The following is a 26,398-nucleotide window of genomic DNA, read 5'->3' on the forward strand; positions in this document are numbered from 1 at the left end:
TGATTTCAGTGCTTCATTGTTGTAGTGTGTCTCCCTGCTGTCAGGAGTGAAAGCACTCTACCCACCTGACACCCTCTGCCTGACTAGAAATAATGTATTAAATGAATCCAATAAAATAAAGAGGTGACACATTGTGATATATGACTGAGCTGAGTGCCTGCAGTAGAGTTTGTGTGTGTGGCATGGTGTGTATGTACGTGTGATTGGGGCAGCCCTGCTCTTTAATGCTGCTTTCTCCATAATGCAATACATCACATTACTTCATCCCTTCATTCAGTTGGCTCACTAGCACAACCCCCCTCTCTCTCTCTCGCACTCTGTGAAAATCTGGAACTCACTCAGCCACTGTCGAAGGAGGATGTGACCTGCTTTCCACCATGTTTATTTTATCTCCCTCCTTCCTTTCCCCCGCTCCTTCTCTCTCACAGACGCTTGGCGCAGGGCTGGGGACCAGAGAGGCGTGAAAGGCGAACGGTAAACACCGTAATAAGGAAGTGGTGTAAAGCCGGCGAGCAGCAGGGAGCTGATGGGGCCTAGCCGCTTAGGCAGTTCCCCTACATTTCCTGCCCAGCGGGAGGCCTTCAGCGCGTGGCTGGGACTGCCTGGCTCTCCTCTGTGTGGCTACCTGAGAGACGTGGGCCACTAGTGCCCACATTATCCCCCTCTCCTCTTCTCTCTTTCTGTTCCCTCTACAGGCTTGGTGTAGCAGTGGGCCACCAGTCCTCACAATATCCCCCCTCTCGTCTCTCCGTTTCCTCTGCAGGCTGGCTGGCTGGCTGTAGCCCTGGGGCCACTTGTATAAACCAAAGCCTGTCTACTGCTGCTGTGGTGTTGGAGGTGCGTTAGGTTAGCTAACACTAACAGCTCCCTCCTGAAGAGAGGGGGCAGAACAGGGTTAAAGGGAGGACAGGGGATATACAAGAGGGAGTGAGAGGAACCCTTATTATATAAGGGCCTATATGTTTAGGTGTGTGGGGGTACCCATGGAGTTAGATGGAGATTGATGGATACCATAAAGAGGGCCTACTACAGAACACTCAAGCCAGGATTCAGACAAACACAGAAAACGACCATAGCATGGCACTTGACTTCACACTGTGATCTTGTGTAACTTCTTATGATGGAAATTGCCATTCAATCACACATCACATAATGTGCATTCATGAATACCAAACGTTTAGCCTAACTAATAACTAGGAGAAAATCAATTGATCATCAACACAAAAGAAGTCGCCGTGTTTTCCAGTCCTTTTGTCCATACCAACTGAGAAGTCTGGCTAACAATTACAGACGTATTGTATGCACACCTCCTTATTCATCACACTCACACACTGACCTCGCGGTTCGACGCGCCATAAATACGATTTCACATGCGAGGCGGCTCCGGCGTGCTCCCAATTAACCCCTGCGAGCTTCCTCGTCCACCTGATTAGAGAAATGATCAACGCACATCATCAACACGGAGCCACGCGGCTGTGTTTCCTTCTGCCTCAGCAGCCTGATGTCTCCCACCTCATCACAGCTCTGATTGCTGGTTACGTTTGTGTGCGGCGCCGGAGGTAAACGTGATAAATGTTTTGGGCCGTTATTATTCGTCACTCTGAAAATGAATAGCAAGAGGGTTTTAGTGTTGCTTGACTGGCTGCAGGAGCTGGTCAGGTAAAAGTGAGTGCGACCTGGGAGTCAAGTTGTTGAAACTAACAAGAGAAGACACTTTTATTCAAAGTGAGCCTGGTTTTAGTCAGGGGTGGATTCGGGGTCTATTGGTTTCCTATGTAGCTAATTGCATGGGTCAAAATGTGGTCTCTGTGCTGAGCCACCTCATCAGGTGTCTCTAGTGTGAAACAATAGCTACTGACAAAGACAATGGTTAAGACGATCCACATCCAAATACTGGCCCTGGAGCTTTACCCTTTCTAGTTTAAATCATTATCTTACAAAAAGTTTAATAATGACCACTTTACCATGGAATTTCTAAGTTGAACTTCTAAGTAAATACCAGGTAAAAAGCACACAGTAAAACACAGGTACCAAGAACATAAAGATCCCATTTACTGCAGGTGCACTCAGCCAGTCCTGAGCCTTGTGTGTGTGTGAGTGAATAAAGGAGAGGATAAGTTATTCAACAGTCTCTGTAGGAGTGGTGTTATCTGTATTTGACCTGTGTTAAATATTCTCATTACAATCACTTCAAATGAGCACCGGCGCTTTGTCTAATCCCCACCCCAGGGACAGAGCCATTTCACCAGGCCCAGGATGAAACGCAAGCAGGCCCCTGCCACAGCCTCTCTCTCTCCCCTGGATCCTCTCCTCTCCTCCCTCCTCACCTGCACTGAGAGAGAGGGAGGGAGGGGAGGAGGGATGGAGGAGCTGGGAACTACCAGCATCTATTGCTACTCAAAGACTACCTCACAAAGGGGAGGTGGGAGGTTAGTAACCCTTACCAGCTAGCCCACTGTAATAGTCTAAGGGCTGAGAGAGGGTTAACTAACCTGTTTGGGGGGAAACTAACAGAGCTGTCAATCTGTGGAGGGGTTCATTCAAGTGCCAGTTCAGATAGAGGACTCTCAAGGTGCCAATAAGCAGTCCGCTTGACACATCAAAGACTTGTTTTCACCAATTTATTGAATGTTGGCCATCTTGGAGCACATCTGACATGGCCCTGATTGACCTGGCCCTGATGCTGTAGCCAACTAGTTCCCTAAGCTTTGACCTCAGTGAGTCAATGGTCTGACAGTCCTTAAACTACATGCTAATTAGTAGCATTCCCTGTGTTATACGTTTATTTTACTCATGTTGGGGGAGGCCAGCTATGGGCAGGGAACAGTTCACATGAATTCCTATTACCCTCCTCACAATAGAGTTATGGGTCCTCACTTTGTTATGGGTCCAACTCTATCAATAAGTTGTCACTAGACTCTTCTGTGGAGCCTATACACTGAGTGTACCAAACACTTTCCTAACACTTTCCTAATATTGAGTTGCACCCCACTCTACAAGGTGTCAAAAAACGTTCCACAGGGATACTGGCCCATGTTCACTCCAATGCTTCTCAGTTGTGTAAAGTTGGATGTCCTTTGGGTGGTGGACCATTCTTGATACACACGGGAAACTGTTGAGCGTGAAAAACCCAGCAGCGTTGCAGTTCTTGACCCAAACTGGTGTGCCTGGCACCTACTACCATAGCCTGTTCAAAGGCACTTACATGTTTTGTCTTGCCCATTCACCCTCTGAATGGCACACATACACAATCCATGTCTCTATTGTCTCAAGGCTTAAAAATCCTTTAACCTGATTCAAGTAGATTTAACAAGTGACCTCAATAAGGGATCATAGCTTACACCTGGTCAGTCTGTGTCATGGAAAGAGCAGGTGTTGTTAATGTTTTGTACACTCAGTGTGAGCTTTAAGAGGGTATCTAGTCTGCTATCTCCATCATGAAGGCAAGTCCTGCAAGTGAGCGAGTCCCCATTCTGCCCTTTTAGTGAGTCCCCACTGCACATTTTAGAAAGTTCCTGATTTGCACTTTTAGTGAGTTCCCCCACTGCACTTCCCACCACAGAGTCTGAGACACATGTTGGAGGTGGGCTCTTCCCTTCTCTCCTGCTCCCTTATTCCCCAGGGCTGGCAGATTACCGCGGGAGGAGCAGGCCTGGCTGGGGAGCCTGGTGCCCTTATTAGCCATGTGGAAGAGGGTCTGTAGCAGGGGAGAGGGGTTTGGGGCGGGGGCATGGACTGGAGGGGGATAAGCTGCTCAGAGAGTTCAGCCTAACTCCAAAAGGGGGGATAAAGGATTAGGGAGGTTCTAACGGAAGACATCTGCTTCTGTGCCAAGCTCCATATTATCAAAGACACCAGTGTTTCCCACATCATCAACTTTTCATGAGCACACTCACTGGTAAATATCAGCAACAGAGCTCTGGGTCTCTGAAGGGGGAGAGAGGGTGGGACTTTGGCTCATTTGGAAATTCCACTTTTTGCCCATTAAATTCTGATAGAGAATTCAAGGCTGCATGTCTAATATGTCTATCACATTTTCTCCCTTATTCAAATGGAGATGGAAGCACACACAGATGCTGTTTTTTTGCCTACTCTGTGTGAGTAGAGGTTAATTCCATTTATTTATGCTATTGATCAAATTCACAAAAGGATAAATACACAAAGGATTTATACAAAGGATAAATAGTTGATAAAATAGCTCACCTTCTCTTGTGCGGCCCTCAGCTTGCTGTCCCAGACTGCTCTGATGACAGGGATGTCTTGGCTGCGGGTGGCGTAGCAGTGGGCCTGCAGCACATGGCCCAGGGTAAGGCTGCTGATCACTGCTTCCAGAACCTTCTCTATGTGGCTGAAGGACAGGCAGGCCTGGGTCCTCGCTCCAGCCCTCACCAGCTGCATGGTACAAGGCACCAGGGCGATCTGGCCTGCACAGAACACTGCCTCATCCACCTGTAAAGGGGCAAAGGTACCACACAATCACACGTTAGTTAAGCTGATGCTAGCCTATTTCATGGTGTAACTATGGAACCCTGTGCCTGGTTCTCCCTAGTTCACTTTCATTCTGGTTCCTCCTGGTTTTCCCTAGTTCACTTTCATTCTGGTTCCTCCTGGTTCTCCCTAGTTCACTTTCATTCTGGTTCCTCCTGGTTCTCCCTAGTTCACTTTCATTCTGGTTCCTCCTGGTTCTCCCTAGTTCACTTTCATTCTGGTTCCTCCTGGTTCTCCCTAGTTCACTTTCATTCTGGTTCCCCCTGGTTCTTCCAATGGAATTGAGCCATATATGTGATTAAACAGGAACTGTTTGGTTGTTCAGCTCCATTCACATTATAGACCCTGACATCAGTCTCATACATCCTGGCAGCGGTCAACCAAAGCTCTTTCCAGGGGTTCATGTTTTCCCTCTCAGTTGCCCTATAGAATGGCTGTGCTTCTGCTTGGCCATGTGGCCTATGTACACACTCCTGCTTTCAGAGAATAAATCTCTCCTCAAACTCAATCCATCGCTTGAAACTCAATTACACACTCCCACAGAACTGGCTACTGGTCAAAGATGATAAATGCAGTCATTCTCTCAAACGGACAAATGGCTGGTGAAGACGTTGGGCTGTTCGATATAGAATTGAGGCTAACTTATTTATTTAATTTCCAAACATATACACACCTCATGGAGGACTACAATGGAAACATTTACTATTTTGTAAAGCTATAGAGTGCAAACTGCAAACACAGACCTGACACAACTTGAACGTGAAAACTGACAAACAAAAACATGTTCTAACTGCAAAGAAGTGCCGTTCATTTCCTAATCAAACTAACTTAACTCTACCTGAGTCCTGTCAAAATAACACAGTGCAGACATCAGTAAGGTGTAACGTCCGAAATGAACATCAATTATCAGCCTGTTTGATTAGAGCATCAACTAAGTTCCATCTTTTTTCGCAATGTATCATATCACCAATAATACACATTTCCCACCAGGAAGATAAGCAGGTGCCTTAGCATGCGTGAGAGCAGATCCGTTCAAACGGGGGTCTGTCTGTGTTGTCTTATTCATGAGCATAATTAGCCACGCCATAATAAGCTGAGATTCCCAGATAAACGGCATGTTAGACGACAAAGTTCCTAAGCTCAATAATTTAAGCTCAAAGAAATCCATGCGATTAATGCAGAAGGATGCGTGGGGACCAATGAGACTAGTGGAGAGGTCAGGTCCCTGGACACCCATCACCTTGCTACATTAGGATATCAAAGTGTGGCCACCATGCCACTTCCTAGTCAACGCAAACAGCCGCTGGTGACAGGGTGTTAATTGGTGGTCTAAGCAGAGACCTTCAGGGTCTGTGAAGACGCTGACCTCCAGAGGGATCAAGGAGACCAAAATCAATTGATACATGGCGTGAGAGCAGGGTCCTTAACCGATTACCATACGTACATACATGGGTATTGTATTTCTCCCCCAGATTACCAGGGTTACCAAGTGTGGACCAGTGGTATTACTGAAGGCTTAGCACTTCGCCCCAACCCCCTCCTCACCTCCACTGAGTCAGTACCCTTGCTCACTTTGTTAGTAGCAAATGAGGCCAATTGTCTAACCCCCACCACCCTAAGGTTCTAGGTGTTACAGATCCAATCACCTACTAGGCTTATCTGAGATATCGAGTCCACATCAATGAGACAGGGGAAATTGCTTTTACATAAACGTAGCCTTTATTACTTAATCACATTTCCAATGAGCAAAATATGCAGATAAGAAGCATTGCAAAGCTATGGGATGAACGCAGGATAACATGGTGCATATGTTTTGAGTTACACTGTATTTTCAGTACACATCAATGCACCATAGTGGACATTACTACTGGACATTCAAGGGCAGTGTGATGCCGCTTTAAAATACTGCTGCAGCACACACAAAGGTTTTTCTTCACCATGACAAAATCAGCAGTTTGTAGAATTTGATTTGATAATAACAGAACAACATAAAGCTCTTTGCTAGAGGGGGATATGGCCACAGCCATTTCCATATGGGTTTCCCATGATTCCTAGCTCCTGGGTTCACTTGTCAACTTTGATGAATCTTCAGCATCTGCCTCTGCTGCTCCAAATTACCACGACAGAGGAGGAGATGAGAGAGAGGACGCAAGGGAGGAGAGGAGGGGAGGGGGATGGAGGAGGGAGGCCTCCTGTCTTTCAAACGGTCGGATCAACCACCTGATCATTTACCTGCGAGCACTATCTGTGGAAGCGCGAACCATACATCTACGTCTGGTCTGCAGCGTAACATAAAAGCCTGAGTTGTTGGAGACGTCAACAACAAATCGTCATTGGCATTCCATTTATGAGCCATCAAGGGCCATCATATCTCCTCCATCTGAGGAGCCTTGATAAACTCGGACGGGTGGCGAGGACCTCGTAACAAGCCATAAAAAGAGCTCCCCATTTTGACTTCCAAAAAAGGAGGACTACCATTTGTTGATTTGAATATCAAGAGGCCAGCGCATGCCCCCTTGACTGTTAAAGACAAACTCCCCATAGCTTCCACCAAGCAGGTGTGTGATGATCAATTATTAAAGCTCCAGCTCAGGTTACTACTGGCACATGGGGGGGGGGGGGGGGGGGGGGTTAACGAGGGATCGGCTTTTCACGGCGAACCTGAGAGTGGAGGAAAAAGGGAAACGAATACTATTTACATAAAATTAACAGTTCAAAAGAATGAGTTCACACACCAATCAAACTTGTTAATTGACTGTCAATGGTGTGTCCCTGAATATACAACACAGCTACATTATTTATCTACTGCACTGACAGGGAAGACAGTCCAATTTGCATGGGCGTCCTAAACGTGATCAACAAGCACAATGCCACATGCATTTTTAATAGGCCAGAGATGAGACTGTTAATATTCATAAGGGTCAAACAATAGCATATTACATTAAACTTCCTATAAACAAGTCAAGTATTTTTCAAACGGTAACCGTAGGAGTGTAAATAGCCCAGTGAGAAAAGGACACGCGATATTAAATATTTCACAGTTAAATCAATAGTAAGGCGTGTTCATGGTGAATGGTATACTTAGCCTCCACTCCCTCTCACTGCAATTGCAGATATCCTGACCCTAAACGGTAAAAGGTACAATGTAGCTTATGTTTTTCAATCTGATATTTCAATTGTTTCCTGACTTACTGAAAATGCATATTTAGTTATTGTGCAAGCCGAGTTTTGAATATTGTACCTCAGGGTTACAAAATCTATTAGTCTGGCTTAACACTAAATGTGTCTCAGACCTTATTTTCCCTACAAGCTACACAAACGTCCTCTCTGTGAGACGTCTGAGGCAGTCGCGGCACACGCTGCCTGCTTAGCATTAATTGAATCTGTGTTTTGGCTTCATGCTTTATCAACCTTTATTTCATGGCTTAAACACCATCATTTTTCATAAACCCAACGACGTGTCAAAAGGTCACTGAGCCCCAAGGATCCAGACAGTAACACGTATGCAAATGCTGGAACACTAGCACCGGTTGCATGGATGAATCCATCTGCTCTCAAGCCTTCACTGCTTCTTGTAACACGCCTAGCGTGTCTGAGGCCTTCTTAATTGTCGTTTTAGTTAGAAACCTCCAAGGCATGAACAGGCTAGGGTGCTAGGCTATATTTACATTGGTGTTGTAAAGTAACTCTTTGGGCTCAATTCTGCTGAATGACTGTCTGACTCTGTGTCATTAGCAGGGCTGGGTATAGACCAACCAGACTGGGCCAGTGCAGGTAAAGTGACCTGGTATTGATAAACAGTCAGGTTTTCTCCCTGGTCCAAGGACAGGGTGAGGGGGAACAGCTCCATGGCCTGCTTATCAGATATGCTCATTCACATCTCCCATTGAGCCCTCATGCGTAATTTAACTAAGGGAATGATAATACAAATGTACAAAATGAATCAAATTAATATGCTGTGACTTTTGGCTAACGCAGGAAGGAAACACATAACACAAAACGAAAGGGCTAAACAGTGTATGACTAAATGCAGCATAATGTGAGTAAGAATTGGTAACAGAATTATGTTTGCTTCTGAATCTTTGGAGCATTGTTAACAGTGGGTCCACAGTAAATGGGTGAATGTAGTACTTTGGACTGAAGGCAGGGGGGGATATTGAATGACTCAATCACTAGAACACTGGAGCAAGGCATGTCATAACACCTATCAAACTGTATTAGAACGAATCGCCCTTCTAAACCTCACAATCTCATAGTCTATAAAGGAACATGCTTATTTCATGCCACAAAATTCTTAATCTCTTTCCTGTATTTTTTAGTTCTTGAATATTTAAAGGTTGGCAAATAGTTGTAAATGTGCGGATCAAGGAAGAAGTTAATTCCACGCATTTAAGTGCATATATTATTTCTGCTTTTTGGATTTGATACGGAATAACTGTTTCATCCTTCCACGGTGGATGTCACTTTGTCAGGTCTGTGTGCTGTGATTCCATCTTCAACTGGCTTCAAGTCTGTGGGGCTCTTTCAGCATTAGTGCATTCAAAGCACATCACGTCTCCGAATAAGAAATGATAAGAGATGGGCTCATGTTGTGCTACGCCCTGAGGAGATTCTGGGGCTTCTGACACCTCATTTATAGAAATATAACATGTTCAGGAGAACCAAAACCTTTCTCCCCTTCTCTTGTATCTTTCACCATCTTAGTCTCTCTTAATTAAGGCTTCTTCTGAAAGAAAACTAAATTGTATTTTTTTTAAATTTCTTCATATTATTAATCCTCCATGTCCCTTTTTTCAGTTTGTGCTCTAGTTTGAGCCTAACCCTTGTATGCTCAACTGTCACACAACATCAGTGTTACTTAAACGGCGACATAAATAGCCTGAACGAAACTCACAAAGAAAGGCAAACATGGGGGATCTCTCAAGCATCCTCTCTGGTCCAGAACTGCATATGGAGACAAAAAAGACCTACGGACATATGTTCAAAATAGAATAGTTATTACCAGAACAAATATTTGAGAAAGAAAAATAATCAGGAATCGTGAAAAGACACTATAAAGACAAAACGTGACATTGGCCCCTCTCTCGCTTTCACTATGCCGTTTCCATTCTGCCTGCCTGTCTGCCCTCGACATGCCCGTTCCAGAGATGCCCGCGTGGAGAAGTAACACTGTCACGTCGGCTCTGGTCAACTTTATGCTGATTACTCGTCTGTCTGTAGCCTAGGCTGCGTTGGGGAGTATTATCAAGGTCAGAAGGGACTGCTTTGTGTTATTGTGGGAGACACCCTCCTCACACACATCCACACGCCACAATACAGGAGCAAATAAATAAATAATTTAGAATTTTAGAATTTGACAATTTCGGTTGACAAAAATAAATATATTAGAATTAACGTATTGCTGTGTTTTATCTTAAATTTACTTCAACCCAAATAATTTTATAAATAAAATATAAATTAAAAAATATAAAATATAAAAAGTCAAGCGGATAAAGGTACATGTTAATGAAGAGTGTGGTAGCCCAGACCATCAGAGTTGCGTGCTGAAGTGATAGAAGACCACGTTTTCTTTGTGCGTTAAAGCAAAATGCCCTGGTGCCTTCAACTGTCCCGACCTCAGATTTTTTTGACAAATTGGTTGTGAGGCTTTTACGACTGATGCACATATCTCAAAAATCATTTCTGCCAAGCTTCTTCTATGACCTGCCCGTGGGACATGACAAGCTCCTCGATGCGTCGCTCTATCAAACAGGATCATTCCAGGACAATGCAAATTATGACAAATTCCATCATCCCGCATTATGCGCTTTCCCGCTAATCTCCCTAATTCGAGAGAATCGGAAGGGTTTCGCTGTTTCAGCTGAGGGGCATGTTTGTCTGATTGAATGATGTTGAAACTGCAACCCTCAACCCCCGTTCATGCTCCCTTTCCAGCTGTGACCACCTCTTTCAGTCATGTTTCTGTTTTTTTACAGAGTGGCCCATGCAAGCTTTATTTACATTTTATTCACAGTCAAAGAAAAGACTAGATTAGTCAACTCCTAACCTGCGCACCTGAAATCAAGACTCAAATGTAATCTTATATCTGGAAAATCACTTGGATGGTCATATTTTGTCAATATCAGTCAGTTCTATGAATGTCATTTATGTGTGTGTTGTTGTTGTGTATTAGTGTGTGTGTGTGTGGGGGGGGGGGGGCAAGGGGGGTGACACAGTGAGTGATGTCCACTGTCTCCCCCGTGACTTGTGGTGACACGTGAGGCTGTCTCATTGGTAAAGGCGCTGGTCTGGAGAGGCAGAGGCCAGTCCTACCGCATCGCCTTGTCCAGCCATCATTTACTGTAGCAGATAGGGTCCAGCCACACCAAGGTTGCACTAAAGGAACTCTGCTTAAAGCGAGTGGACAACCTGCAGTACAGTAGACATCAATACAAATACAGGCAAGAGGAATAAAAGACAAACAGAGAGAGGCAGAGAGAATGTCCCAGTGAGGATTGGTTGTGGTAGTTCCCTTTCCTTTCAAGAGATGGCAGTATGACTGCATGGAAAATGCTGTGGTCGTAGGGGAATGCGGCTAAGCATTCTCAATGTAGGCCTACACTTTATACAGTGTGTATGGCCAGATATATTCTACCTCCTCTCAGATGTGTTCTGGACAACAACAAAATGTTTTTACCGATAAAAAATAAATCCCATACAAGTCAAGGAAAGGTGGATTAAGGTCAATGGAATGTCAGAAAGGAAATAATTTTCTGGAAATAATTTGGATGGTTTTTATGTTCAAAATGCTGAATCAATATTTCTTGCAGTTACAAATTCAGGATCTGATTAAATTGTTCAGGTCAATTTTGGTTCCTATTTGGAAAAAAGTGTCAAACTTGTTCCTCTATCCTTCTTGGCTTTATAGTATACATTTGACTGAATATTTAATTGAATAGATACTGTATCCACTAGATATACTATTTAGTCTATAAAATTCTAGTTCTTTTTTTATTTAAGCTGTTGATAATGTATAGAAGAAAACATTGAATTACGAAGTTTCTACTTTAAAATCAAACAATTTCTGTATAAAAAAACATTAAATACTATATTTGTACTTTTCTCTTTCCCCCTAAAAGCCCCAAAGCCCAAAAAGCCCACTAACATTCATAGTATCTGACAGATACTTACATAATAAATCCAACCATATCAATAATACATCTGGAAAAAGACGAACATGGTTATATGTCCACAGTAACGCAGCGCTTGCTTAAAACAGGAAATAGTCTATAATTCATCCACAACACCTCTGTAAAGTGTACTTAAATGGCAATGGCTGTTGAAAAATGTGTGACCCAGGTTAAAAGTTACCGTGGCTTTGTACCGTACCCACCACCTCAATGTGAAATTCATGAAAAGGTGAGTGTCCAGAAGTAAATGGGACATAAATGCTAACTTTTCCCTGAGCCATCAATAAATCACCTTAATAAATGAAGACAAAACTGCGATGCTCATCCACCGTCGTATGATGACGACGACCTAACAATCATTTTTCACCAGAAGCACTTACTGTCACTTTGAATATAGTAGAAATATAAAATTAAATATAGCAGCAACGCAGTCATAGAAAGTCTAAAAATAACCAATACCACCAAAATACAGTCTATAAAACAAACAGCGGTGTAAAGTCAGTTGTGGCATTCTTGAACTCACACACTAAGCAGTATATTAACCTCAAGGTGATGATTCTTGTTACTAGGGCACACTACTACTGTGCTCTTTCCGTTTATGTATGATGTATCCCTTTATCTCTCTGTCAGCACCATCTCTATTCAACTCTGTCTGCTGTCCTGTCTTCCTGTGTGTTTATATACAGTGTATTAGCTATATTCACAGTGTGTAGGCTAGCGCTGGGCTGTTCTGTGTTGTGGCTGTTAACCTTTATTAGACTAGATCGTACTACTCAAGTAGCCTGCCTGCATTGTGCTGTGTGGAACTATGTACACTAAGCCAGGTTTGTTTGTGTTTATTTTTTAACCATATCGCTACTATACTGTATGTTGGCACCCACCTCTATACTTCAGAAGGAGTATTTTTCATCTGTCTGTCTGTGTGTCTGTGTGTCTGTGTGTCTGTGTGTCTGTCTGTCTGTCTGTCTGTCTGTCTGTCTGTCTGTCTTTCTCTCTGTGTGTGTGTGTGTGTGTGTGTGTGTGTGTGTGTGTGTGTGTGTGTGTGTGTGTGTGTGTGTGTGTGTGTGTGTGTGTGTGTGTGTGCTCACTCCAGTCCTGTCAGCTATGCCCACTCGTCTCTGCAGGGGGAATAAACACACCCGGGCATCACTGAATATAGTTGCTAGTTACCATTGTAATAGAATGGTCATACATCTCCCATTCCTCAGACAGTGATGGGACTGGACAGCTTGGACGTTTTTCTTTTTATGTATGCCTTTGTTACTCTGCTATTTATACCACACAATAAAACAGAGCCACTCCCATTTTACAATGCTAAAAAAGGGGACAATATTCTGGTGGAATTTCATACCAAAGAAAAACAATATTTGGAACAAAGTGTTTGTGATTGGATGGTAAAAATGGATTGAGGGTTTTAATATGCATCTCTGACTTTGACATTGTTACGTGGCGTTAATCAAACATCTTTTGTGACATGGCTGGTCTATTCCTTAATGTCCTCCTTTAGACTGATCAACAGTGACAAAGCTAAGAGTAAACAGACTCACGCACACGATTATGACAATTCTATTACTATGGTAACTAGCAACTATATTCAGTGATGCCCGGGTGTGTTGATTCCCCCTGCAGAGACGAGTGGGCATAGCTGACAGGACTGGAGTGAGCACGAGCACGAGCGCACACGCACACACACGTCTGCATGTCACTTATTCACTCACTCCTACAGACATTAAAGCCCTTAAATGAATCTGTCAAATCACATCCATACATCCTGAGTCCTGACAGTTAAATATGTGTATTAATTTTCCTTTTCTCCCCTAATATTCATCCACTGAACTTTCTATTCAATTCAATGGAGTTTATAAGTAAATAGAAATGGAGATCAGTAATTGTGTTCACTTCTCTAAGCCAATAACAAACACTAGACATGGTTTCACTGACTATACCAGGGGAGTGGGAGAAAGTCCACCCACTACAGAAGAGAAAGCATCTCTGATCTCCAGTGACCGGCTGGGTGTGTAAGGGTCACTGCACTGGGGCATGTGGCTAGGGTGTGTGTGTGCACATGTGTGTGGAGGTCTATGACTCTGTTCATACAGTGTGTAGGTGTGTGTGAGTGTGTGAGTGTGGTATATGTGTGTGCCTGCGATGGTGGTGGCTATCCTGTCCCTCCTTTCCCCGGCTTGTTTACATGAACCAAGCCAGTCAGACACCAATAATACATGAAGAGTTGTTCATAGCCAATCAGGATCAGTTGTCAAGGCAGGACCCATTAATGAAGACCTGTGTGTGTGTGGGCGTTTCTGTGTCTGTGTCTGTGTGTGTCACGGGTAGAGAAAGGTGGGCGACAGTGGCCCAGCGCAGTGAGAGCCCAATGCACTGTGACAGATCCAGTCCTTCCCATGTCCTGGGCCGATATTAGCTAATATCAGCCTCCCAAACCACGTGGCCGAGGCAGGGCTGGAGTGGGCTAGGGTAGTGCAGCCTGCCTCACACAGCCTCTTCTTCCTGAAAATGACTGCTGCCACTGGCACTCAGCCTCCATGGGGTCACAGCAGGGAGAGGAGGGGTGTGTGTGATGGTGGGGGGATAGATAATGACCCCATCTCAGTCCCACCCAGCCCTGCTACTACCCACTACCACCCCCTCACACCCCCTGTACAAACGCCTCCTCATCAGATCCTGTTATGAAAAGCCAAATAAAGAATGAAAATAATATACAAAATTGTTATCTAATGTTTTTTTCTCAATGATTCAGGTGTTTTTTATGCGTTCCTTTTCAGACATTTCAAATCCGTTCAAATCTTTATCCGGAACGGAGCAGAATGGAATGGCATCAAACACCTGTAAACCATGTGTTTGATGTATTTGATTCCATTCCAGTGATTCTGCTCCAGTCATTACCACAAGCCCGTTCTCCACAATTAAGGTGCCCCCAACCTCCCGTGTTGCACATGCATATTGCCTTAACATGTTGGGTATTGACTGGGGTAAGCTGTGTACATTTGGCCGTGTCTACATCATTTGGCGCTCGCATCCCTTGAACTGAACAAACTCAAAGCTAGCTAGCAAAAACAACCTGAGAAATGGACACCATACTTCACCTCAAACAATTTTAGCTGTCGGGCAGACGAACAGTGAGTACTGGACTGTCCACTTGTCTGAAATGTCATTACCAATTTATACTTTTTACCCAGTCTTTTAAACATTTTGGACATTTACTTTACTTTGTGGACGGAATGGGAATTACTTTTTGTGTCAGTGTGAAAATGGAACCGAAGGAGGCCTTGGGAAGGCGTCTTCACACATGACCGTGGGCCTGCTGTGTGCATGTAGAATAAAATCATGGACATGGGGTTCTGCTGTGACTTCTACAACACTGTCCATGGGGCTCTGCTGTGACTTCTACAACACTGTCCATGGGGTTCTGCTGTGACTTCTACAGCCATGGCTCTGCTGTACTTAGCACTCATGGGGCTCTGCTGTGACTTCTACAGCACTGTCCATGGGGCTCTGCTGTGACTTCTACAGCACTGTCCATGGGGCTCTGCTGTGACTTCTACAGCACTGTCCATGGGGCTCTGCTGTGACTTCTACAGCACTGTCCATGGGGCTCTGCTGTGACTTCTACAGCACTGTCCATGGGGCTCTGCTGTGACTTCTACAGCACTGTCCATGGGGCTCTGCTGTGACTTCTACAGCACTGTCCATGGGGCTCTGCTGTGACTTCTACAGCACTGTCCATGGGGTTCTGCTGTGACTTCTACAGCACTGTCCATGGGGCTCTGCTGTGACTTCTACAACACTGTCCATGGGGCTCTGCTGTTACTTCTACAGCACTGTCCATGGGGTTCTGCTGTGACTTCTACAACACTGTCCATGGGGCTCTGCTGTGACTTCTACAGCACTGTCCATGGGGCTCTGCTGTGACTTCTACAGCACTGTCCATGGGGCTCTGCTGTGACTTCTACAGCACTGTCCATGGGGTTCTGCTGTGACTTCTACAGCACTGTCCATGGGGCTCTGCTGTGACTTCTACAGCACTGTCCATGGGGTTCTGCTGTGACTTCTACAGCACTGTCCATGGGGCTCTGCTGTGACTTCTACAGCACTGTCCACGGGGTTCTGCTGTGACTTCTACAGCACTGTCCATGGGGCTCTGCTGTGACTTCTACAGCACTGTCCATGGGGCTCTGCTGTGACTTCTACAGCACTGTCCATGGGGCTCTGCTGTGACTTCTACAGCACTGTCCATGGGGCTCTGCTGTGACTTCTACAGCACTGTCCATGGGGCTCTGCTGTGACTTCTACAACACTGTCCATGGGGCTCTGCTGTGACTTCTACAACACTGTCCATGGGGCTCTGCTGTGACTTCTACAGCACTGTCCATGGGGCTCTGCTGTGACTTCTACAACACTGTCCATGGGGTTCTGCTGTGACTTCTACATCACTGTCCATGGGGCTCTGCTGTGACTTCTACAACACTGTCCATGGGGTTCTGCTGTGACTTCTACAGCACTGTCCATGGGGTTCTGCTGTGACTTCTACAGCACTGTCCATGGGGCTCTGCTGTGACTTCTACAGCACTGTCCATGGGGCTCTGCTGTGACTTCTACAGCACTGTCCATGGGGCTCTGCTGTGACTTCTACAGCACTGTCCATGGGGCTCTGCTGTGACTTCTACAGCACTGTCCATGGGGCTCTGCTGTGACTTCTACAACACTGTCCATGGGGCTCTGCTGTGACTTCTACAGCACTGTCCATGGGGCTCTGCTGTGACTTCTACAGCACTGTCCATGGGGCTCTGCTGTGACTTCTACAACACTGTCCATGGGGCTCTGCTGTGACTTCTACAGCACTGTCCACGGGGCTCTGCTGTGACTTCTACAGCACTGTCCACGGGGTTCTGCTGTGACTTCTACAACACTGTCCATGGGGTTCTGCTGTGACTTCTACAGCACTGTCCATGGGGTTCTGCTGTGACTTCTACAGCACTGTCCATGGGGCTCTGCTGTGACTTCTACAGCACTGTCCATGGGGCTCTGCTGTGACTTCTACAGCACTGTCCATGGGGCTCTGCTGTGACTTCTACAGCACTGTCCATGGGGCTCTGCTGTGACTTCTACAACACTGTCCATGGGGCTCTGCTGTGACTTCTACAGCACTGTCCATGGGGCTCTGCTGTGACTTCTACAGCACTGTCCATGGGGCTCTGCTGTGACTTCTACAGCACTGTCCATGGGGCTCTGCTGTGACTTCTACAGCACTGTCCATGGGGCTCTGCTGTGACTTCTACAACACTGTCCATGGGGCTCTGCTGTGACTTCTACAGCACTGTCCACGGGGCTCTGCTGTGACTTCTACAGCACTGTCCACGGGGTTCTGCTGTGACTTCTACAGCACTGTCCATGGGTCTCTGCTGTGACTTCTACAGCACTGTCCACGGGGCTCTGCTGTGACTTCTACAGCACTGTCCACGGGGTTCTGCTGTGACTTCTACAGCACTGTCCACGGGGCTCTGCTGTGACTTCTACAGCACTGTCCATGGGGCTCTGCTGTGACTTCTACAACACTGTCCATGGGGCTCTGCTGTGACTTCTACAGCACTGTCCATGGGGCTCTGCTGTGACTTCTACAGCACTGTCCATGGGGCTCTGCTGTGACTTCTACAGCACTGTCCATGGGGCTCTGCTGTGACTTCTACAGCACTGTCCATGGGGCTCTGCTGTGACTTCTACAGCACTGTCCATGGGGCTCTGCTGTGACTTCTACAGCACTGTCCACGGGGCTCTGCTGTGACTTCTACAGCACTGTCCATGGGGCTCTGCTGTGACTTCTACAGCACTGTCCATGGGGCTCTGCTGTGACTTCTACAGCACTGTCCATGGGGCTCTGCTGTGACTTCTACAGCACTGTCCATGGGGCTCTGCTGTGACTTCTACAGCACTGTCCATGGGGCTCTGCTGTGACTTCTACAGCACTGTCCATGGGGCTCTGCTGTGACTTCTACAGCACTGTCCATGGGGCTCTGCTGTGACTTCTACAACACTGTCCATGGGGCTCTGCTGTGACTTCTACAGCACTGCCCATGGGGCTCTGCTGTGACTTCTACAGCACTGTCACCGAGAGGTTCACCAGACGAATGGACTTAATTCACAAGTAAAGGTAGGGCTAAATGCAATTTAGCAATTTCATGTTTTCACTGTTTAATCATGAGAATAGACAACATGCCTTTGAATGCTTTTGATTTATCGATCTAGAATTTAGTTTTGATGAGACACTTTTTTGACATTTTGAACTGCATTCAGTCATTTCGATCGTTGATATGGAAATTGAATTAGAACGTTGTTTATTATATGTGTGTAATAATATTTCAGATAATAATATTATTATGTTTGTGTGGGTTTGTGTGCGCTGTGCATTGGAAGAATTGTAAATCCATTGTGAAAGGCTAAGCTTGTGTTTCAAATTATTCGGATGAAATGTGATCTTATAGCGCCACCTATCAGTTGTAACTGTGGATGCTACATCGGTCTATGAATGAGCTGAGATGAGCAGTGTGTCATTTTATCAGATGATATGAAATATGCCGTCATCGGAGGCTATCGCTTGCGTATCTTGGCTACATTGGTATTTATATTTGGTGCAAATTTCTGTTAACAGCCTATGTCACTCTGGTTGTTGAAGCTATCTGTTGTATGGTGAACTTAGACTTCATCAAGGTTTATTTGTGAGTAAATCTGGCTTTGATAATAGCCCGTGCTTACCCAGCCACCGACCTCACCGTACGTCACTGCCTCACACATACACACACATACTCATCCATGCGCACACAAATATACACAGACGCCCAACCCCCGCCCTCTGATTCCACCACTGTCCTCATCACAGAGACCACGTCCAGAGCAGAGACCATGTGTCAGGGCAAATATCCGTCTCCTTAAATGGGCTTGTTTTAGGGAAGACGAGGGTAAGGAGGGGGTGGAGACCCTGTTGTTGTTCTCCACTTAAATCCACCAGACCCCCAAGTGCAGTGTGTGGTGGGACAGGACAGCTACTGGGACAGGACAGTTACCTCACCCACTCTGGTGACTCACAGAGGGACAGAGACGTACGGATGCTCAGTCACTCTCACTAGGGGCCTACGTGTCCCATAATGTTTGTGTGTGAGCATGCGTGTTCATCACTGTGTGTAACTATCTGTTTTGAACACAGTGTACTTGTCCTGTCACTCATCTATGAGAACCATGGCTAGTCATAGGTGAATCATTATTAGGCCGATGCGGGTATGAAAGTGAGTGGTATGTTTGTCAAGCTCAAGTGTGTACAGTTGACCCCAACGTTTGGTACGGTCTGAGTGAGTCCGTATAGACGTACACAGATGATGTTCAGAGACGAGACAAGAAGTTAGACCCGTTTGGGACTTTCACCACAACTGTCAGTCCAAAAAGCCGTTTTGAATCACCACCTTCCAAAACAGAGTAACGTATTACTTTTTCTAGGACTCAGATATTCAACTGAGGGAAAAAACTAAAACATATTTTGACGTACGTCAACTAATTCCAGCTCCAACACAAATCCATGTATAACATCCTCCAAGGAAACTGTGGCCACTGACTGAACGAAAAGAAAAGTACCCTCATCTTCAATCTCTCGGCTGATCAAACCCTTCTAGCTGCAAACCTCATTTTTCATCAGCTCAATTACTCGACAACTGTTTCGCTCTCTCCCCCTCCTTTTCCCCTTGCCTCCTCCTCCTCCTCCCTTCTCCTCCTCGGTTGGAAGTGATCATTTGTTCTTTTATTAGAGCTGATAACATCCCCTGCATTGTCTGCCAGCGCTCGTTGGAGAGCAGCCCCTACTGTTCTAGCCTCCAGCGCTACTCCGTATTATTGGTGCATTATTTCACCCATGCCCTGCTCTTTTATCAAGCGCTTTAGAAGTAATGTTAATAGACTTGAAAATGTTGACATTTATGAAGTATAGGCCGTGTTTATGAAGAAATCCATAAAGTATGACAGGGAGGCGAGGTAAAAGCGGGTGTTTTAGTATATTATGGAGAAGGGGAGAGCCGTCAGGGGCCCTGAAAGAGGCCTCCGCAAAGAGCGCACATTTTTTATGGGATTATTTTTGTTGTATTAAACATGAAGTTAAACGTTCAAATTAATCAGTACATAATGTGTATCTGTCATCCCACACATGCACACACACACACGCGCGCGCGCGCACGCACACACACACGCGCACGCACACGCACACACACGTCTGACTTGCATAGATCTTTCTGGCCCCCTGAAGCTAGACGCCTCCTTTTTAGAGTAGCTAATTACCCTCCTGTGGTAATTTAGGTGCATGTTGCCTCCACTGGCTGGCGGACGGGGTGAGGGGGGTGAGGGAGGGAGGGGTGATGGAAGAGAAGGGCGGGGGGGACAATGAGGTGTGGAAGTAAGCTCATTATGGCTGTGAAATATTCAGAGGAAGAACAACTTGCCATAAAACAAAGCACTTAGCTTAATATTGGCTATTGATCAAAAGCTAAGCTTTCTTTTTTCTCCCTCTCCCAACCTGAAACTCAGTCAGTCAGTCAACTCACCATGAAGCTCTATTGGCTCCCTAATCATCAATCAGAGAACCCTCACATATAGTGCTTCATCTTTATATGAGAGGAGGAAATCCCTCCCTATGTTCTCTTCAGATAGAACCAGAGAGAGGACAGACAGGCCTAAGTGGGAGGTTCTGCCTAACTTGACCTGTGAACTTCCCCAACAAGAGGGTCAGCCTCAGCTCAGCTCATTGTTTTAACACATTTAGCCTCCCTTAAGAAGATTATTCAAATTCTACCGCCCACCACGTTTCTGCTCCTCCCTTTGACACTAATTGCCAACATCAGATCCACTTTCCCCTCCATGCTTCCGAGTCCACTTTCACAATTTTCAAAATCCAATGCAAATCCTATTGCAGGCTCGCGAGAGGCTTCCGCAATATTGAATGTCACTCACAATTAGGGGAGTGAAGGAAGGGTGAGCGGTGAGCAGAGCGTTGGCCTGGCAACCTGAGGCTAACCCCGCTAGCTCCCCAAACGCTCTTCTACAATTTGATCAGTGAATATCATTACCCCACCAAATATCCCAGGGGTGCTCCATTTACCTTAACAAAGGAAAGAGGATATGTTTAACAACCATTCAACTGATGCTGCTGCAGCTCAGGAGTAAATCTGGCACTACTGTGTTTGTGCCTGTAATGTTGCTCCAATGGGATTGTGATTGTGGGGAATAGAATGGGCAGCACTAAATCAAATAGGTGTGAATAAAATTTGGTTGAATGCATTCAGTTGTGCAACTGACTAGGTATCCCCTTTCCTTTCCAATTCCATTTGGGACTCCTGCTGTTAACTAGCACGCTGGTTAATGAAGGGTCAATTTTCTCCATCTGGCAACCCGCAAGCTTAATCATCTGTTATGAGTACAAATGGGTTTTTCTTTACAAAGACGTGGATGCTACAGAATATAGGACTTTTTCCTATTATTATTATGATAATGGGACAATGTGGTTGTGGAAGCTGAGTGATACTGAGTGACTTGACTCAACAATGGAGTAATATCTGTTTTTATGACAGTTTTTAAGAAAGTTTTCCTGGCATAACTTGATGGTTGTTGTAAATAGCATGGGTGGTTTCAAAAGCTGAAACCGTAGACGTTTTCTTTTATATATCTTTTATTAAAGCTGGAACTGCTCTTTTTTACACCAGTGATTGATGTGATACAACAGGGGCATTTTTGATAATTCAATTATGCAAATAATGTAGACAAAGCATGAGTCTGGAGAGAATTCACATTAAATCACTGATAAACATCAAAATACCAAAACAGGAACAAATTGGTTCGAAGAGGAACTCTGATATCTGGTATTGTATCTTAAGGCAGAGCAGTGACCACAATCAAATGTGTCACCCCTGAAGAAAACCCTCATTACCCATATCACTGCTAATAATATGTTAAACATGACCTCCAAGCAGAAACTAATCAAGGGTGTCACAAAAAACGCATAAACAAACCACAAATTAAATTATTGTCCCTTCTTTGTGAGCCTCCCGATTGATTTCACCTTAACGATGGTAACCAAAACACACCCAAAGGGCCTGCCGCGACGGCATCATAAAGGTTAACATATTCTGTACATCAGTAGGGCAGATAGGGATCTGTCAGATTGCCAGATGATATCAACAGTTAGTCTGAGATTAGGGAGAGAGAAAGTGGAGCAGACAGACAGACAGACGAAGCGGTCCAACATCTATCACACGCCACGTCAAGCTTTTCTTCCCATGACACTCTCTGGTCTACCACCAGTCCTGCTCCCAGTCCTAGTCAGACGTAGCATGCCCAGTGTGCCAGACCTGTCAGGAGCCATGTGCTGTCCCTCACACTGGCCACTTTAGCATTCTGCCATATTCAGCCTACTGTCATTGTTAGTGCAAACCCTCACACTGGCCATTTCAGCCTACTGCCATATTCAGTCTACTGCCTTATTCAGTGGGTCTCAACAGCCACGTTAAAGCGATTTAACAACAGAACTTCAAACAATAGATTTCACCAATCAACGTATTGCCATAAAACAAGACAATGCAATCATTCCTAAATTAAACTTGAATAATTTCTCTCCGTGTGACTGTTACACCAAACTGACAACTTCTTCAGGGGAAATAATTAAGACCACAGAATATTTAATATAATTTGAGCTGTTCTTCCCCTCCCCCTTTCTTTAATAGGATCCCACTCATTATCTCCTAAAGTGGGATAGAGGGGGGTTGAGGGAGGTTGTTTTGGTCTCAGACTGCATCTCCTCTGTCAGTCTAAAGTGCATTCAAAAGTATTCAGACCACTTTCCTTTCCCCCCATTTTGTTACGTTACACCCTTATTCTAAAATGGATAAAAAATAAAAATAATTCTCATCAATCTACACACAATACCCCTCAACTCTTCTTGAACTGCACTGTTGGTTAAGGGCTTGTAAGTAAGCATTTCACGTTAAGGTCTACACTTGCTGTATTTGGCGCATGTGACAAATAAAGTTTGATTTGATTTGAATGACAAGTAAAAAACGTTTTTTAGACATTTTTGCAAATGTATTAAAAATAAAAACAGAAATACCTTATTTACATAATGTAACGGTAGTCCTCCTCCTCTTCAACCGAAGAGGAGGAGTAGTGATGGAACCAAGGCGCAGCGGGTTGTGAACACATAATTTATTTAAAGACAAGACGAAAAAACACGAACTTCACTATAACTAACAAAACAACAAACGGAGTAGACAGACCTGGACGACGAACTTACATTAAACACGAAGAACGCACGAACAGGGAAAATAGACTACACAAAATGACGATGTACAAAACAAACCGAACAGTCCCGTATGGTGCGACAAACACTGACACAGGAGACAACCACCCACAACGAACACTGTGAAACAACCTACCTAAATATGACTCTCAATTAGAGGAACGCCAAACACCTGCCTCTAATTAAGAGCCATACCAGGCAACCCTTAAACCAACATAGAAACAGAAAACATAGAATGCCCACCCAAACTCACGTCCTGACCAACTAACACATACAACAAACTAACAGAAATAGGTCAGGAACGTGACATAACCCCCCCCTTAAGGTGCGAACTCCGGGCGCACCAGCACAAAGTCTAGGGGAGGGTCTGGGTGGGCATCTGACCACGGTGGTGGCTCAGGCTCAGGGCGAGGTCCCCACCCCACCATAGTCAATCCCAGCTTACATCTCCCCCTACAAATGACCACCCTCATATTACACCCACTTAATCTTTTGGGTAACATCGAGACAAGGGGCAGCACCGGGATAGAGGGATAGCTCAGGACAGAGGGATAGCTCAGGATAGAGAGGTAGCTCAGGATAGAGAGGTAGCTCAGGATAGAGGGGTAGCTCAGGATAGAGGGGCAACTCCGGACTGAAAGGCAGCTCCGGACAGAGAGACAGCTCTGGACTGAGGGGCAGTTCTGGACAAATAGCCGCTCTGGGCTGAGGGACAGCTCATGACTGGCTGACGGCTCTGGACGCTCATGGCTGGCTGACGGCTCTGGACGCTCATGGCTGGCTGACGGCTCTGGACGCTCATGGCTGGCTGACGGCTCTGGACGCTCATGGCTGGCTGACGGCTCTGGACGCTCATGGCTGGCTGACGGTTCTGGACGCTCATGGCTGACTGACGGCTCTGGACGCTCATGGCTCACTGACGGCTCTGGCAGATCCTGTCTGGTTGGCGGCTCTGGCAGATCCTGTCTGGTTGGCGGCTCTGGCAGATCCTGTCTGGTTGGCGGCCCTGGCAGATCCTGTCTGGTTGGCGGCTCTGGCAGATCCTGTCTGGTTGGCGGCTCTGGCAGATCCTGACTGACGAATGGCTCTAGCGGCTCCTGACTGACTAACGGCTCTGACGGCTCGGGACAGACGGGTGGCTCTAATGGCTCGGGACAGACGGATGGCTCAGACGGCGCTGGGGAGACGGATGGCTCAGATGGCGCTGGGGAGACGGATGGCTCAGATGGCGCTGAGGAGACGGATGGCTCAGATGGCGCTGCGGAGACGGATGGCTCAGATGGCGCTGCGGAGACGGATGGCTCAGACTGATCCTGTCTGGCGGAAGGCTCTGTAGGCTCATGGCAGACGGGCAGTTCATGCGGCGCTTGGCAGACGGACAGTTCAGGCGCCGTTGGGCAGACGGCAGACTCTGGCCGGCTGAGACGCACTGTAGACCTGGTGCGTGGTGCCGGAACTGGAGGCACCGGACTGGAGACACGCACTTCAAGCCTAGTGCGGGGAGCAGGGACAGGGCACACTGGACTCTCAAAACGTACTATATGCCTGGTGCGTGGTACCGGCACTGGTGGCACCGGGCTGAGTGCACGCACCTCAGGACGAGTACGGGGAGAAGGAACAGTGTGTACAGGGCTCTGGAGACGCACAGGTGGCTTAGTGCGTGGTGCCGGAACTGGAGGCACCGGGCTGGAGACACGCACCATAGAGAGAGTGCGTGGAGGAGGAACAGGGCTCTGGAAACGCACTGGAAGCCTGGTGCGTGGTGTAGGCACTGGTGGTACTGGGCTGGGGCGGGGAGGTAGCGCCGGAAATACCGGACTGTGCAGGCGTATTGGCTCCCTTGAACACCGAGCCTGCCCAACCTTACCTGGCTGAATGCTCCCCGTCGCCCGACCAGTGCGGGGAGGTGGAATAACCCGCACCGGGCTATGTAGGCGAACCGGGGACACCATGCGTAAGGCTGGTGCCATGTAAGCCGGCCCAAGGAGACGTACTGGTGGCCAGATATGTAGAGCCGGCTTCATGGCGCTTGGCTCAATGCTCCATCTAGCCCTACCAGTGCGGGGAGGTGGAATAACCCGCACTGGGCTATGCACACGTACAGGAGACACCGTGCGCTCTACTGCGTAACACGGTGTCTGCCCGTACTCCCGCTCTCCACGGTTAGCCTGGGAAGTGGGCGCAGGTCTCCTACCTGCCCTTGGCCCACTACCTCTTAGCCCCCCCCCAAGAAATTTTTGGGTAGTACTCACGGGCTTTTCGGGCTTCCGTGCAAGACGCGTCCCCTCATAACGCCGGTTCCCTTCTCCGATTGCCTCTGCTCTCCTCAGTGCCTCCAGCTGTCCCCATGGGAGGCGATCCCTTCCAGCCAGGATCTCCTCCCATGTGTAGCAACCTTTACCGTCTAATACATCCTCCCAAGTCCATTCCTCCTTCTTGCGCTGTCCCTTCCTCTGATTACACCGCTGCTTGATTCTGGATTGGTGGGTGGTTCTGTAACGGTAGTCCTCCTCCTCTTCAACCGAAGAGGAGGAGTAGTGATGGAACCAAGGCGCAGCGGGTTGTGAACACATAATTTATTTAAAGACAAGACGAAAAAACACGAACTTCACTATAACTAACAAAACAACAAACGGAGTAGACAGACCTGGACGACGAACTTACATTAAACACGAAGAACGCACGAACAGGGAAAATAGACTACACAAAATGACGATGTACAAAACAAACCGAACAGTCCCGTATGGTGCGACAAACACTGACACAGGAGACAACCACCCACAACGAACACTGTGAAACAACCTACCTAAATATGACTCTCAATTAGAGGAACGCCAAACACCTGCCTCTAATTAAGAGCCATACCAGGCAACCCTTAAACCAACATAGAAACAGAAAACATAGAATGCCCACCCAAACTCACGTCCTGACCAACTAACACATACAACAAACTAACAGAAATAGGTCAGGAACGTGACACATAAGAGTTCAGACCCTTTGCTATGAGACTAGAAATTGAGCTCAGGTGCATCCTGTTTCAGTTGATCATCCTTGAGATGTTTCTACAACTTAATTGGAGTCTACCTGTGGTAAATTCAATTGATTGGACATGATTTGGAAAGGCACACACTTGTCTATATAAGGTCCCACAGTTGACAGTGCATGTCAGAGCAAAAACCAAGCCATGAGATTGAAGGAATTGTCCGTAGAGCTCCGAGACAGGATTGTGTTGAGGCACAGATCTTGGAAAGGGTACCAAAACATTTCTGCAGCATTGCAGGTCCCCAAGAACACAGTGGCCTCCATCATTCTTAAATGGAAGAAGTCGGAACCACCAAGACTCTTCCTATAGCTGGCCACCCGGCCAAACTGAGCAATCGAGGGAGAAGGGCCATGGTATGGG

At 46.4% G+C, this 26,398-nt stretch overlaps 1 protein-coding gene across 2 annotated transcripts in view; it reads right to left on the reverse strand.

Annotated features, from left to right (window-relative positions):
* dph6 (diphthamine biosynthesis 6) overlaps positions 1-26,398 on the reverse strand; it is a 91,177-nt gene that overhangs the window by 19,808 nt on the left and 44,971 nt on the right. For both annotated transcript variants that reach the window (XM_039009690.1, XM_039009692.1), the window contains one exon: positions 4,204-4,449. In XM_039009690.1, the coding sequence (XP_038865618.1) occupies positions 4,204-4,449 (246 nt within the window). The remainder of the gene's footprint in view (positions 1-4,203; positions 4,450-26,398) is intronic.

This window comes from Salvelinus namaycush, chromosome 15 (assembly GCF_016432855.1).
Source record: "Salvelinus namaycush isolate Seneca chromosome 15, SaNama_1.0, whole genome shotgun sequence".
Classification (NCBI taxonomy): Eukaryota; Metazoa; Chordata; class Actinopteri; order Salmoniformes; family Salmonidae; genus Salvelinus; species Salvelinus namaycush.